The sequence below is a fragment of the Pseudopipra pipra genome, chromosome 24 (assembly GCF_036250125.1).
Source record: "Pseudopipra pipra isolate bDixPip1 chromosome 24, bDixPip1.hap1, whole genome shotgun sequence".
NCBI lineage: Eukaryota > Metazoa > Chordata > Aves > Passeriformes > Pipridae > Pseudopipra > Pseudopipra pipra.
In genome coordinates, this window is record NC_087572.1 from 2,085,765 (window position 1) to 2,100,427 (window position 14,663).

Consider the following 14,663-nt stretch of genomic DNA (forward strand, 5'->3'; position numbering starts at 1 on the left):
ACCAGCAGCTCACACTAAACCAACACCCTCTCCACAGAAGGCACAGAGGCTGCAGCCTCACTGTTCCATCAGCCACTCCAAGCTGGGAGAGCCGGGCTGGGAATTCTGCCCTTGAACCCAGATTTGAGGAAGGAAAGAGAAACAAACCACCCCTCCCGACAGGCAGGGTGAGACAGGGGGGAAGGATGAGGAGCACGAGCTCCTAGAGCAGGAAATAACTGTTCCATGAGGAAAGTTGGCCCAGGGTCAGCCCAGCAGATAAACAAAGCGGCCGGGCCGGGCGCGTGCGTGTCAGCTGGAAAACAATTCCTGGCTGCTGTACTTCCAGCCTCTTCACACTTCAGGGCTGGACCTGAGGCTCTGGGTCACTCCCTGGGAAAGAGTTAAGCCAGGATGGGCAGAGGTCCCGGGAGGAGCAGCACTGTCTGTCTGCCCATGGGTGTGGAACAAGGCACTGGCAACAGAGCCAGGAAAACAAAGTCCTTGGGTTAACTGGGGAAAAAAAAACAACCAAAAAAACCCCACAGAGGTGCTTTGCCTTGTGTTTACAAAAGATTTCTATTTATTTCCTGATGATTTTTTCCCTCCCCTGATGTATAAATATGCCCAGCAGGCAGGAAGCCCCCGGGGCAGGCAGGCAGCCAACCCAGCAGCCTTCCCACAAAAGCCATTCCTGCCCTTTGGAGCTGGCTGAGTTTCCACTTCCCCACCTTCACACAGCCCCCAAAACGCAGCAGGAGAACTTCAGGCCTTACAGCAGCCCCGTGACAGAGCTGATGGACTGGGCAAGGGGTTGGAGGAGAAAAAGGAGGAGGAGAGGAGAGGGAAATCCTCCTTCAGGCTTCAAACTCAAACTCGAAGTACTGGGGATCGAAGTAGTGGATGCGGACGTAGCCATCCTCACCCCCACTGCTGTAACTGCAGGGAGGAAAGGGACAGTCAGGAACGCTGCAGGAGCAACCAGGGGCAAGTCTGGCCTCACAACCCCCTCCTGGAACTAACACAGGAGTCACAAGGCAAAGAAAGGATCAGTGAGGCAGCCAAAGTGTGGAACAGGGTGTTGGTGACCCCCCGGGCTGGCCTGAGGGGAGGCTGGAATGGGAGGATTAAGGTGCTGGTTCTGCTCCCAGCACAGGGATCCTGTAGGTCCAGACATATCCCAACTAAAAAGTGGGATTGCCTGGGCTGGGACACGCTGCAAGACCCCCAGAGAGCCTCACCTCTTCCCGTCGGGGTGAAACGCGACGCTGTTGATGGGACCGAAGTGACCCTTCACTCTGCCAAACTCTTCCTCAAAAGCCAAGTGGAAGAACCTGGGAGAAGGAAGGAGATTTACACTGTCACAAGGAGCTGGGAGCCTGGAAGGGGCACAATCAGGGATTCCTCAAACAAGCTCTGCATGTTCAAGGACTCCTCCAGGAGCAGGGTGCTCCGGGAACAGCGTTCTGAGCTGTCAGGAGCTCTCCAGGTGAGGGAAAGGACCTGCCTGGCCTCAAATTTGCCAATCCTGGTGGAGGTTGTGGTCACATCCATGGCCTCCTGCCCACCACCAAGCACGACCTGCAAAGGAGAGGAGCCACCACCCTTCAGTGCTGCTGGTCCCACACTCAGGGGCAGCTGGGGGAGGAGGGAGCAGAGCCTTTGGGGAATCCCAGAACCACTGAGGCTGGAAATCAGAGGGCACAAAGCCTCGTTCCCCGTGCCAGAGCCAGCAAAATTCCCCAGCCCCGTTGCACAGCCCTGGTTTTCAGCTGGGCTGGGGACACTCACGCTGGTGACACAGCTCAGGGGTGACACTGAGGGAGCTCATCCTTACGTGGTCAAAGATGGGGGAGAGGGCGGCGGAGTTCACCGGCCGCTCCGTCCGGAACGTCTTCAGGTGCTCCAGGGATGTGCAGTCAAAGAGCTACGAGGCAAAAAGGCAGAGAGTTCATTCATTAACTCACTCAAATCCAGCTGCTGGGCCTCACCTGGGGAGGTGCAGTCACTCCTGGACACTCAAATCCCAAAATGTACTTCCCCAGAATGCCAAAACACCAGCCTAAGGTAAACCTGTCGCCTTCCAGAGGTGGCAAGCTGCCAATATATTCTGGAAAATGCCAAAAGTACTCTGGAAATGCCAAAATAATTTCATTTTCAATGCCTGACTGATAATTTTACACGGTGGCATCTCCCCTTCCTCACTGAGCTTTCCCACTGAGCTTTGCCTTTCCACTTTCTCAAATCCCTGAGGAGGAAAAAAACCCCTGTGATAAGCTCTGAGGAGAGGTCCTGCCAGGAAATATCCACTGCTGATGGAAAACCTCACCTTGGCCGTGTTGTCCTTGGAGGCTGTGATGAACATGGTCATGTCCCTGGAGGTCTGGATGTCGTTGATCTGCTTGGTGTGCTCCTTGATGTTCGACAGCTGCTCCCCTGACTGAGGGGGAAGAGGCAGTTTCAGAGAGCTGGGAAGAGTCCTCCTCATTGAAAATAATTTAGGAGATCATGGAATAGCATCCTGGGATGGTGTGGGTTGGAAGGGAACTTGAAGATCATCTCACTCCACCTGAGCTGGGGGGGGTTGGCACATCCACCTTGCTCAGGGGAGCCACAAATTTGAACTACCCTTCCATGAAGCTGCTGTTTGGAGCCCCAAAATCCTACAGTTTGCCCCTGAACCCCACAGGAACGCTGTGCCATCCTCCTCCCCTCCACCAGCCCCTGACCTTGGCACTGAACTGGTTGAGCTCCCCGCTCTCGTGGCCCGCGATGATGAACTCCCCGAGCGGGCCCCACACGGCGCTGGTGATCTTGGAGTCGCTGCAGGGGATCTTCATGTAGGGCTCGTTGTTCTCTGAGGGAGGGGACAGACACACAGAGGTGGCACAGCCCTCCACACCCCCTCCCAGCCCCTCCCCAGCCCCGGGGAGGATCCCTCACCGATCTGGGCGGGGTCCCGCAGGTCGAAGAAGCTCACGAAGCACTGGTAGCCCATCTGCTTGTCCGTGGAGAACATGATGATGTTCCCCCCAAAGTCGAAGCCACACGTCCTCACAGCACTGCTGGTCTTCACCAGGGCCAGCTGCTTCCCTGGGGGGGACAGGGACATCAGCTCAGGGGGCTGGGGGGAGTTATGGGACAGGGGAAGGGGTGCCAGGGGAGGCAGGAGGGTCAGGGGATCCCTGACTTGGGATCTGCAGAATCACTTGTGAGTCACAGACCACCGGATTTTGGGGGGCTTTTCTGAGCTTAATCATGGAATAACAGAATGCTTTGGGTTGGAAGGCACGTTATGGATCACCTTTTCCACCCTCTGCCTGCAGGGACACCTGATGCTATCCCAGGTTGCTCCAGCCTGGCCTTGGATACTTCCAGGGATGGGACAGCCACAGCTTCTCTGGGAAATCCATTCCAGCCCCCCACCACCCTCACAGGGAAGAATTCCTTCCCAATCTCTCACCTAAATCTCCCCTTTTCCAGCTTAAAGCCATTCCCCCTTGTCCTGTCCCTCCATCCCTTGTCCCAGGTCTGTCTCCAGCTCCCTTGGAGCCCCTTCAGGCACTGGGAGGGTCTCCAAGGTCTCCTCCCCAGGCTGAACACCCCCAACCCTCCATGGCAGAGCTGCCCCACCCCTGTGGATGCCCTGCAGATGCCAGGCAGGGATTTGGGAAGGGCTTTACCTGTCTCACAGTCCCAGAGCCGGCAGCTGTTGTCGGCAGAGCCCGTGAGCACGTGCCGTGTGTCCCCTGGGTGCCACCAGTCAGGGAAGGACATGGATAAATGTTTTAGATATGTACAAATTCTACAGGTATATATGCCTAAAAATTCCATCTATATAAAAATACATATGGAAAATGTAACAGTTTAAGTGGAGGTATCAAGACCAGAGTGAGAGGCAGGAATGACCCCAGAGGGAGAAATATGGAATATGTGTATTTATATATATCATTGGATATATATAACTATAAATTTATATTGAAATGTATATATAAATATAAATGTATATAAAACATAAATATATTATATATATATAAATTCCATATAAAAATATACATGGAATATTTAAGAATTTAAGTGAAGGTATGTCAGAATAAGAGGCAGGAATGATCCCAGAGGCAGAAATATGGAATACATATATAGATAAAAGAATATATATTACATACACAAAGATAATTATATATATATGGAATTTTTATATATATACAAATTCCATATATATAAATTCTCTATCTATATTCAATATAAATATATAAAAATATAAATGGAATATTCAAGAGTTGAAGTGCAGAGATCAAGGGTAAAGAAGCAGGAAGGAGCCCAGGGGCAGTCTGATGGGAAGAATCCCGGGCTAAAACATGGGATCAAACCGGTCTTTTTTGGGGGGGATTAAAAAGGATACAATCGGCATCCACACACCACACAGCCCCCGTGTGCCCGTTGTAGGTGCCCAGCCTCTCGCCGTTCACCGAATACCACACGTTGACGATCTGCGAGGCGAAAAAAAACCGCGCGGATTAATTAATAATAAACTAACGAATCATGGCGGGGGTGGTAAGGGGGGGAGCACTCACGGGATCCTTGGCCACGGTGAACAGCAGGTCTCCCTCGCGGTTGTATTTGATCTGCGTGATGGAGCGCTCATGGCCTTGCAGCAGGATGGGCTTCTGCAATTATTAAGTTATTAATTAATGAGTGAGGGGAGCTGGAGAAGGAAAGGGAGGGTGAGGCGGGGGGGCGAGCGCGGCCCCCGGTCCGGGGCTCCTGGGGCGCGGGGGAGCGGCAAAGCCGCCCCCCCGCGCCCCAGGAGCCCCGGACCGGGCGGTTTTGAGCCGCTGAATCATCGGGAGCGGCCACAAATCGCGACAACCGCGACCACCCCGCTCCGGTCTTACCATGGCGGCCACGCTGAGGAGAGAGGAGGGCGGTCACTTCCGGGTTGAGGAGTCGCAGAAGAAATACGTCACGGGGTCGCCATGGCAACGGTACCGGGCTTCCGGTCCGACCAGGAAGTGAAGCGCCGTTGCCATGGCGACCGCGGGTGAGAGGGAGGAGATGGCGGCGGGGAAAGGGGATGTGAGGGTGTCCCTGGAGCGGGAGGGAGGTTGTGGAATGCGGGGTTGGGTTGTCGCGGGTAAACGGGGATGGAGGCGCGGGATGGGTGGGGTTGGGAGAGATCTTGAAGATCGCCTGATTCCAACCCCCTGCCATGGGCACGGACACCTTCCACTACCCCAAGTTGCTCCAACCTGGCCTTGGACACTCCCAGGGATGGGGCAGCCGCAGCTTCTCTGGGAAATCCATTCCAGCCCCTTCCCACCCTCGCAGGGAAGAATTTTTTCCCAATATCCCACTTGAATCTCCACTTTTCCGATGTGAAGCCATTCCCCTTTGTCCTGTCCCTCCAACCCTTGTGCATAGTCTCTGCCCATGTTCCTTGTAGACCCTTCAGGTCCTGGAAGGCCACAATGCGGTCACCCCGAGGCTTCTCCGGACTGAACAATCCCAATTCCCTCAACCTTTCCTCCCAGCAGAGCTGCTCCATCCCTCTGACCACCTTAGTGCCTCCTCTGGACTCACCCCAGCAGCTCCGTGTCCTTCAGCAGGACCAGGAGAAACGACCCCAAGCTCTGCCAGGGGAGGGATAACAGGAAAAAATTCCTCACAGGAAGGGTGGTCAGGCCTTGGAAGGGGCTGTCCAGGGATGTGGTGGAGTCCCCCTCCCTGAGGGGGGTCCAAACCATCCCTGGAGTGTCCAAACCATCCCTGGGAATGTCCAGACCATCCCTGGGGTGTCCAAATTATCCCTGGGGTGTCCAAATTATCCCTGGAAGTGTCCAAACCATCCCTGGGGTGTCCAAATTATCCCTGGAAGTGTCCAAACCATCCCTGGGGTGTCCAAATTATCCCTGGAAGTGTCCAAACGACAAGTGGATGTGACACTTTGTGAGAGGGTTTATCGGGCTTGGGGGCACACGGTTGGATTTGACAATCTGGGAGAGCTTTTCCAACCTTAAAGCCCATCCAGTCCCACCCCCTGCCGTGGGCAGGGACACCTTCCCCTGTCCCAGGTTGCTCCAGCCCTGCCTGGGACACTCCCGGGTGTTCCAGGGTGGGTGAGGGCCGTCCCTTGGGCTCTGTGGGATCCCAGGCCGGGATCCCAGGAGCCCCATCCTGCTGATCCCGGTGTTCCACAGGGCAGGCAGTGTCCCTGGCGCTGGTGGCCGTGCTGTGGGGCGGGAGCAGCCCCTTCCTGAGGGCGGGAGCAGCGGGAATGGAGGATGTTCGGGGCCGGGGCCGCCTGGGGCAGCTCCTGGCCGAGATCCGCTTCCTCGGCCTCAACTGCAAGGTGGGACCTGGAGCAGGGACCAAACTGGGATCACTCCTGCTTCTTCACTCAGCCTTTGATACCTTTGCTCAAGCTGTTAAATATTCCTTGTATATTTTTATATTTATGGAATTTATATGTGGAATATGTATTCCATATTCCTGCCTCTGAGATCATTCCTGTCTCTCACTCTGGCCTCGGTACCTTCACTTCAACTCTTAAATATTCCATATATGTTTTTATATTTACAGAATATCTATATGGAATTTTTATATATATATTATATATATAAATATATATATACACACACATATATATTCCATTTTCCTGCCTCTGGGACTATTCCTACCTCTTACTCTGGCCTTGATACCTTCACTTCAACTCTTAAACATTCCATATATGTTTTTATATTTACAGAATATCTATATGGAATTTTTATATATATTGTGTATATATATATATATATAATATATATATATATTTATACATATATACCATTTTCTGGGACTGTTCCTACCTCTTACTCTGGCCTTGATACCTTCACTTCAACTCTTAAATATTCCATATAACCTTCACTTCAACTCTTAAATATTCCATATATATTTTTATGTGTATGGAATATATATAATAAATTTTTATGTATTTTTAGATATATACTATTCTTAATATATATATTTATATATTTTTATATTTGTGTATATTCTATATATTTATATATAAATATATACATATATTCCATATTCCTGCTTCTGGGATCATTCCTACCTCTTACTGTGGCCTTGATACCTTCACTAAAACTGTTTCATATTCCACATGTATTTTTATAAATATGGAAATTCTATATAATTTATATAAATATATATGTATATATGTATGAATTCTATATTTATTCCATATTCCTGCCTCTGGGATTGTTGCTACCTGTTTACTCTGACTTCAATAACTTCACTTAAAATGTTAAATATTGCATATGTATTTTTATATGTATTCCATATATATTCCATATTCCTCCCTCTGGGATCGTTCCTGCGTCTCACTCTGGCCTTGATACCTTTATTTCACTGTGAAATATTCCATATATCATCAGAATTCCTTACCCTCAGCAATATTTCATTTCATTCCCTGGAGCTCTGCCCTCTCTGTGCAGGACTGAGATGTTTTTGGAGGTGTCAGGTCATCAACCCTCATATTTTGCATGGAATAAGCTCAGTGTCAAAATTCCTTTGGCATCATTCCTACCTGCTCCTGGCCTCGATACCCTCACTTAAACTGTGAAATATTCCATCCCTGGTTTTATATATGTGGGATTTATATGGGACTGCTGACAGGTTTGTGCTCTCCCTGCAGTACATGGTGCCCTTTCTGCTCAACCAAGGTGGATCCCTCCTCTTTTACCTCACCTTGGCATCCACAGGTCAGTCCTTGGCGCTTTTTTGTCGTGTCTTGGTGAGGATTTTGGGAGGATCAGTGGTTTGATTGATGGCTTAACCCAACCCCCAGCAGCTGCCTTGGAATCACCCCAAATAAACCAAGAACCTCCACGTTAAGCTCTGTTAAACCTCCCCTTCCAGACCTGTCCCTGGCAGTCCCACTCTGCAACTCCCTGGCTTTGGTGGTGACCCTGGTGACTGGCAGGATCCTGGGAGAGGATGTTGGTGGCAAACGTAAGTCACACTTCAGGCATTCCCTCCCCTGCCTCTGTTGGCTGATTTAGGGTGTGAAAACAGCAAATACCCCCCCAAGGCTTTGCCTGGTTCAGCAGCAGCTCTTGCTGCAGACCCTGAAAGGGAAGTGACACAGATTTCTGGGCAGGGCTGGTGAATTTAAATTTAGAACTGGCTGTTCTAAGCTAAAAGAGCTTAAAAACCTAACTAGATGTTGAACCATAACAGAAGCACTAAATAATATGCCCACCATGGAAAAGGAGAGGCTCATAAGCCCCCAAATGTCAACACCCATCCTCCTTTCCTTCCCTGATGAACTGCACTGACATTGCCCTGCTCAAAAGGGCAGAAGAAGGCAGGGAACTGGAAAGTTTAAAACTCCAGCACCTGGAACAAGAGCTGTAGGAAAAGGAGCTGTAGGAACAGGAGCTGTAGGAACAGGAGCTGTAGGAACAGGAGCTGTAGGAACAGGAGCTGTAAGAACAGGAGCTGTAGGAACAGGAGCTGTAGGAACAGGAGCTGTAAGAACAGGAGCTGTAAGAACAGGAGCTGTAGGAACAGCAGCTGTAGGAACAGCAGCTGTAAGAACACACTGAGCTGTTTAGTTGTTGTTGTTTAAGCCTGGATCTCTCCAACAGACACAGGAGTGACATTTCCTTGGAAACATCCCGAGCTCAGTGTACAGGGACAGTCTGAGCATCCAAACCCCCTCAGAACTCACCTGGCCCAGGCTGGCCCTGCCCAGACATCCCTGCCCTGTGACACCTGAGCATTGTCTGAACTGTACAGACAATCACAGAATGGGTTGGGTTGGGAGGGACCTTCAAGATCATCTCATTCCAACCCCTCCTGCCAGTTCTTGATAAGCACATTCCCAATATGTTCATTCCCACAGGGGCTGTGGTAGGAATGCTGCTCACCATCCTGGGGGTCTCACTGTGTCTGGCTGGTTCAGGAACAAGAAGCAGAGGGACAGAACCTGACCAAGGGTAACCCCCCCCTGTGGCTGAGGGGGCTCCTGGCTCAGCCACACCTGGGAAAGGTGGATTTTGACACACAGATGTCAAAACCCATGGACTGTATTCCCTGAGCACCAGGGTGGAACAAAGCACATCCCATTCCATGTCTTAAGTTTCAAGTTGAATTTGCTCAGCACTGAAGGGGCAATAAGGGGTTAATAAATCATTCAATGGGACCTTCTGGGACTGACTGATTTTTGATTAGAAGGAATTTTTTTAGGAATTCCTCCTTCTTGTAGCCAAGCAAGTGAAAATGGCTTTTTCTGCTGTGCTCAGCTGTCCCAGCTCACACTGCACAGCCCCTTACTCAGAGGTTACTACAGGGCTTTGCTCAGAGTTCCTCTCGTCCATCAAACACCCACAAGTGCAGTGTGTCCCTAAGGAAGGAAGGGTGGGTTCCTTTTCAGTGAAATTATCAGTCCAAAGTACCAGAGAAATCACAGAAGGAAAAAAAAATAATCATTGTCACCCTTGTAATTAATGAGAAACTCCAGGGAGGGGAATCAGAAAGCCTTGCCCAGGGAGGCTGATGCAGGAGCTGTTTATTCCTGTGACTTTTCCTAAATCAGGGAGATGTTCCCAAGACAGAAATAAAATATATATGGATTTGGGAACAGCTTTAATTGCTGCAAACATTATCCAGGCATTGCAAATCAGAGGGACAATGATACAATGAAATCTGTTTCTAAGAAATACCCGACATAGAGCAAACCCTGGCAGGTGTTTTGTTATTAAAACATGTTTTCTGTTTGGTAATTCTTCCTTCCCCAGTTCAGCTACAAACCAGCCCATTTAGAGCTCAGAAGAGCAGCCATTTCCTCTGAGAAATAAAGGAGAAAATCTTCATTATTTAACAACACTGTGCATCTGAATAAAACCAACTGCACAGGAATGTGATCCAGGGGGGGAAAAGCCAAGGGAAAGCAGCAGCATTGGAGCACCCAGTGCAGCAAACACAGCACAACAAGGGTCAGGAACCACCAGCTAAAGCTTCACCAGGGCTTTCTCTAATTTCACTTCAAAGGAATTGTCTTCCTTTGAAGTTCTAATTAACCCAGAGACACCACCGAGGCAGAGCTGAGTCACCTGCACTGTCACCCATTACAGCAATCCCAAATATCCTCAGGAAAAGCTGGAATCATTAACACACCACTGACAACAGGAATTTTGCTGACCTCGTCACACAGAATATTGTTTTAGAAAGAACTATTTTTTCCCCTCTTTTTTAAAGCAAAGGTTTGAACTTCTGTTACTAAAATAAGTGTGTTCAGCCATTTGAAGAATTAGGTGGTTATTCCCTGGTGGATTCTGAGCTTCACCTGGATACAGGTAAGTTCTGCTTAAGGAACTTCAGGAATTGCAGTGGGAGGAATCTGACCACAGGAATGTTCTCCCCCACTCCACAGAAACAGTGAGGGGAATAAATACCTTTCTGTGGTGTCTCATTTTGGGTTTTCATGTAAATTCTTCTGTGACAGGAGTGAGGATGGAAACACAGAAGAATCCAGGAGAGCCTTTGCAGTCCTTACTGGGGTGGGAAGCTGCAGCTTTCACGTTCCAGAAGGGAATTGTTCATTCTCCAGATGGGATTTCTTGCCTTTCTAACACACGAGGCCCTGCAGTGACACCGTGCTGTCGTTTCTCAGGTTCCCCCTCGTGGTTACTCTCGGCTTTACACATCGGAGAGCAGCTCAGTGTGTCCTAAACCTGATAAATAGGATTTCAGTGAGAAAACAAGGACTTCCCCAAGGAATTGCTGTGAACTCTCCATTGGCCCTTGGGGCTGAGCCATTCCAGGGGGACCAGGAGTCCTTCCCTGGAGCAGGAAGGTCCCAGACAAGCAAGAAATCCCCTCTCAGACCTGGTCAATGGGTACATCCAGCCTGGTGTGTTCACCCTCTTCCCGAGCACCTCTCATCTCTCTCCTTGGATCCCTGGGTTTAGAGAGGCTTTTTCCTGTGAGGAAAAGAAAAGGGAAAAGCTGTTCCATGGGTGTTGCATGGCCTGGTCACGCTGAGGCTGCAGAATCCTGGTGTGTGCCCAGGTGAGGAGGGGAAAGAAGAACTGCAGGAATTGCTGGATGCAGGAGTCCTGTCCTTCAGCATCATAAATCCAGCCCCCTCCACACTCACACCTTCACCTGGGCCAGGCTGCACACTCCTGCTGCTCCTTCTGTTCTGTCCTGCACGCACAGGTTTGACATGGAAAATGGGCTCTTCCTCCTCGAGGGGAGATTCCCTGGTTGGAATTTGCAGCTGTGGGAAGGCAGGTGGGATCTTGCCTTTCTCTGCAGCTCCCGTGGCCTGCACCCTGCGACTACCCAGCTGAAAAAAAACCATCACAGTTTATAAGTGCAGGGCAGTCCCTAAACACTCAAATTCCTGCTGTTTTCCTTGATCCCGACTGGTACAAAGCTGTAACTGTAACAAGAGGGTTTCAGGGAGAGGCTGTGGCTGCCCCATCCCTGGAAGTGTCCAAGGCCAGGCTGGACAGGGCTTGGAGCAACCTGGGCTGGTGGAAGGTGTCCCTGCCCAGGGCAGGGGGTGGCACTGGATGAGCTTTAAGGTCCCTCCCAACCCAAACCATTCCATGATTGCAGCACGAACCACTCTGTGCCACTGAGCACTCACCCTGCCCTGGCTCTTTTTGTGCCTGGTTTTTGGGTGGTTCCTGTAACAAAGAAGCAAATTCCAGCGTCAGGCAGAGGTCAGCTGAGGGAGGGCACAGTCCCCTCTTTTCCCAGAGGAGAAGGGGCCCAGAGGTGTTTTTCACATTCCACAGTGGATCCCATCAGGTGATACCACACTGCCCACCACAGGCCTGGGAAATTCCGTGGATAATGGACAGGAGTCCCTCTCAGTGCTCCATGAACATGCAGCTGAGAAACAGCCAAACCATTTGCTTCCTCTGGCACTGAACCCTGGATTTCAGGGACTAACCAAAAACCTTTGATAACATCCTTCTTCCTTCCCTGAACTCCCAACACACGAAGCACAACTCAAACCCTGGCACAGGCAGAGGGAACAGAGGGGGGGCACAAAAAGGATGGCTCTGCCTGAAGGCCACCACAGAGGGAATTCCTTACACCCCTTGGCCACAGCCCACTCACCCCAGTGTCCTGCACTCCTGGGGCACCAGCAGCTCCCTGTAGGGCAGGGCTTTGTACTCCTCCTTTCCCACTGCCACGTAGTGATGGCCATTCTCCAGCTCCTCCCCTCCGCACACCGGGGTCCCATCCAGCCTGCAGAGCCTGGAGGAAGGAGACAGCAAAGGGATCAGGGCTCTGGCAATCCCTGAACAGCCCCCTCAGCGTGGAAAACAAGGGCAGAGTGGGAAACGAGGCAGAGGATCCATCATTCTTAGTGTTACTCTGAGGAAGTCACAGAAATCATGCCCAGTGATCAGTGAGATGCAATAGATCCCAGCTTTCTCCTTGGCTAAATTGATGTTTGGGGAGGAATTAGGTTTTCTTCCCCTCCCTCAAGACATAAACTCCTTTTTATGTTGTGGGGTTTTTTTCCTGTTTGCTTATTGCTTTTTCACCAGCATCACAAAGCACCCAGGACATTGGGGTTATCCCTCATTTAATGATGGGAAAACCTGAAAAGCAAACGAGTTTGCAAAAGCAGATGGTCTGAACTTCCAGCCAGAGCTCCCTATGTCCTGGATCTATGGGAAGTGCCTTCCCTGGATACCCACTTGTTAACGGTTCCACTGCCCAACTCCACTTTCTCTGTCAGCGTGGCCAGGAGCGTGTCCCACTCCAGTGGGATCCTCTTGGGGAGCACCAGTGGGAAAGGAGGGCTCAGCAGATCCCCATTCCGGAAAACACTGCAGGAGAAGCAGCCCAGAGCACGGGATGAGCCAGCATTCCCAGAGCTGTGGGAGATGGGGAGAACAGCCAGACACCAGTGCCCAGACCGTATTTACAGCAAATACTCCTGCTGGAAACTGGGAATCATCCCTGTGGGGCAGCATTCCCGGGATTTCACGGAGAAACCCCCTCTGAAAACATTCCCAGGGACCCTCCAAGGGGAAAATATGGAATCACTTACTGTATGGTGCAGGGCAGGCGGGAGAGCTGCTGCCGTTGGACGAAGGTGTTGGATTTCCAGGGATCTGCAGCGTGGGACTGGGGACAGAGTTCACTGCACAGGGACAGCCCTGCAGAGCCTCCCAGGCTGCTCCTGTTTCTCCATCAGGATCTGCCTGCACACACCCCTGGGATACAGCTCGGCCTGGGACACAGCCCATGGTGGGATACAGCCTGTCCTGGGACACAGCCCATGGTGGGATACAGCCTGTCCTGGGACACAGCCCGTCCTGCCCAGCCTTGCTGCTGCCATGTGGGGTTTGTTGTCAGCAACAGGGAGGCTGCAGAGGCTCCTCAAACAGGGAGTGTGTTCCAGGTTTGCCAGGGAATCCCTGAGCTCAGACCCTTCCCTGCACTGTTCAGGGGGATGAAGGGATCAGCAGCAGCCCCCGTGTCCTGCTGATCCCTGGGGCACTTTGATCCCCACAGCCCTAAATCCCAACCTCAGTCCCATCAGCTGCTGTTTTTCACCCCCCTGCCCCTCAGTGACCCACCTGCAGACTCTTCCTCGTCCCACGGGGCTCCTTCCTTCTCTGATTTAAGTAGCTGTGGGAACAAGACAAGGGTGTTTCCCCACCCCAGCCCAGCCATGGCTGCCTAAAGCTGCTCCCCAAGCTCCCTCTACTCACTCCAGCTTTTGGAGCCTCTCCGACCCCGCTGCCACGTACTGGCCCCCGTCCCGCAGGTCCCCCAGCCCCGCGACACCGTGACCATGCTGGGGGGTGTAGAGGTTCCTCACGGCCAGGGCGGTGTGGAGGGCCTTGGTCACCTCGTCCAGAAAGGCCTCGAAGGTCGGGAAGCGCCGGGGGGTCACCAGGAATCTCCTCCCCGGGAAGAAACGGTCCCCGTTGCGATAGATCAGCACGGTCCTGGCTGGAGCTGGGCCTTGAGGGCTCATCCCAGGGGGGATGACCAGTCCCCACACTGGTCACAGGGGATGTGGCAAGTGGACAAACCTCCTGCTGAGCCCAAACCCTTCCAAATCACACCCCCCAAGAGCCCAAACCCTTCCAACCAGCCTCCCACTGAGCCCAGACCTCTCTGACCAGCCTAAATCCTTCCAGCCAGCTCCCCAGAGTCCAAAGCCTTCCAACCAGCCTCCTGCTGAGCCCAAACCCTTCCTGCTGAGCCCAAACCCTTCTGACCAGCCTCCCACTGAGCCTAAACCCCCCCCAAGCAGCCCCCCAGATCCCAAACCCTTCTGACCAGCCGCTCTGGGCTCTGCTGTCCCGCCCCTTCCCAGCCCAGCCTGGCGTGACAGAGCATCTCCATGGATGCAAACCCAGCAGGAGGGAGCCGTGGGAGGCCACACCAAACGCCTGCAGAGCACTTTTCTGCCAGAAAACCAGGAACCACAGGGCTCTTCAATCCTCAACCACCACTACGGGAGCCCAATATTGGAGTCACCAGGCTCTGACCGGGATTTATGGATCAGGATCTTCCTGTCCCACCCACAGCAGTGCTGCCCAGGGGCTGTCACCCCCCTGGCATCACTTGTTCCCCTCAGGAGAAGTGCAAAGGATCCCACCCTGGATCAGATGAGCACCCACATCCCAGTGGGCACTTTGTCCCGAACAGAT

The 14,663-nt window shown here is 51.9% G+C and overlaps 3 protein-coding genes across 9 annotated transcripts; 1 reads left to right on the forward strand and 2 right to left on the reverse strand.

Moving 5' to 3' along the window:
- Positions 1-539: 539 nt before the first annotated feature.
- Positions 540-10,549, reverse strand: EIF3I (eukaryotic translation initiation factor 3 subunit I). 2 transcript variants are annotated; one of them, XM_064635345.1, is made up of 11 exons: positions 10,419-10,549; positions 4,554-4,646; positions 4,382-4,469; positions 3,663-3,728; positions 2,923-3,072; positions 2,709-2,836; positions 2,309-2,419; positions 1,817-1,906; positions 1,487-1,560; positions 1,221-1,313; positions 540-918 (listed from the first exon to the last, which is right to left on the reverse strand). In XM_064635345.1, exons 1-11 carry the CDS (start codon positions 10,434-10,436, stop codon positions 837-839), a joined length of 993 nt encoding a protein of 330 aa, XP_064491415.1. In that variant the 5' UTR covers positions 10,437-10,549; the 3' UTR covers positions 540-836. The 2 variants fall into 2 exon arrangements, with proteins under 2 accessions (XP_064491415.1, XP_064491416.1); XM_064635346.1 differs by lacking the exon at positions 10,419-10,549 and adding an exon at positions 4,875-4,974.
- On the forward strand, positions 4,937-9,094 carry TMEM234 (transmembrane protein 234). Its single transcript, XM_064635349.1, has 5 exons — positions 4,937-5,020; positions 6,177-6,328; positions 7,655-7,721; positions 7,879-7,971; positions 8,867-9,094. The coding sequence occupies exons 1-5, from the start codon at positions 5,008-5,010 to the stop codon at positions 8,962-8,964; spliced, it is 423 nt and encodes a 140-aa protein (XP_064491419.1). The 5' UTR covers positions 4,937-5,007; the 3' UTR covers positions 8,965-9,094.
- Positions 10,550-10,575: 26 nt separating the features above from the next.
- DCDC2B (doublecortin domain containing 2B) lies at positions 10,576-14,612 on the reverse strand. Of its 6 annotated transcripts, none has more exons than XM_064635343.1 (9): positions 13,713-14,612; positions 13,578-13,629; positions 13,046-13,122; positions 12,690-12,821; positions 12,100-12,240; positions 11,621-11,660; positions 11,131-11,314; positions 10,852-10,946; positions 10,576-10,697 (listed from the first exon to the last, which is right to left on the reverse strand). In XM_064635343.1, exons 1-9 carry the CDS (start codon positions 13,979-13,981, stop codon positions 10,692-10,694), a joined length of 996 nt encoding a protein of 331 aa, XP_064491413.1. In that variant the 5' UTR covers positions 13,982-14,612; the 3' UTR covers positions 10,576-10,691. The 6 variants fall into 6 exon arrangements, 4 of the variants coding, with proteins under 4 accessions (XP_064491413.1, XP_064491411.1, XP_064491414.1 ...); XM_064635341.1 differs by having other exon boundaries at positions 11,125-11,314; XR_010425076.1 differs by lacking the exon at positions 11,621-11,660.
- Positions 14,613-14,663: the final 51 nt, after the last annotated feature.

Coding starts and splice junctions, on each gene's coding strand:
- TMEM234 (XM_064635349.1), top strand. Junction 6,329..7,654: donor TCCTCGGCCTCAACTGCAAG/GTGGGACCTGGA, acceptor CTCTCCCTGCAG/TACATGGTGCCCTTTCTGCT. Junction 7,972..8,866: donor AGAGGATGTTGGTGGCAAAC/GTAAGTCACACT, acceptor TCATTCCCACAG/GGGCTGTGGTAGGAATGCTG.
- EIF3I (XM_064635345.1), bottom strand. Junction 2,837..2,922: donor GCGGGACCCCGCCCAGATCG/GTGAGGGATCCT, acceptor CCCCTCCCTCAG/AGAACAACGAGCCCTACATG. Junction 919..1,220: donor TTTCACCCCGACGGGAAGAG/GTGAGGCTCTCT, acceptor TCCTCCCTGCAG/TTACAGCAGTGGGGGTGAGG.
- DCDC2B (XM_064635341.1), bottom strand. CDS start 13,981: ATGAGCCCTCAAGGCCCAGCTCCAGCCAGGACCGTGCTGATCTATCGC. Junction 12,241..12,689: donor GGCAGTGGAACCGTTAACAA/GTGGGTATCCAG, acceptor TCCTTCCTCCAG/GCTCTGCAGGCTGGATGGGA. Junction 11,315..11,620: donor ACAAAAAGAGCCAGGGCAGG/GTGAGTGCTCAG, acceptor GTTTTTTTTCAG/CTGGGTAGTCGCAGGGTGCA.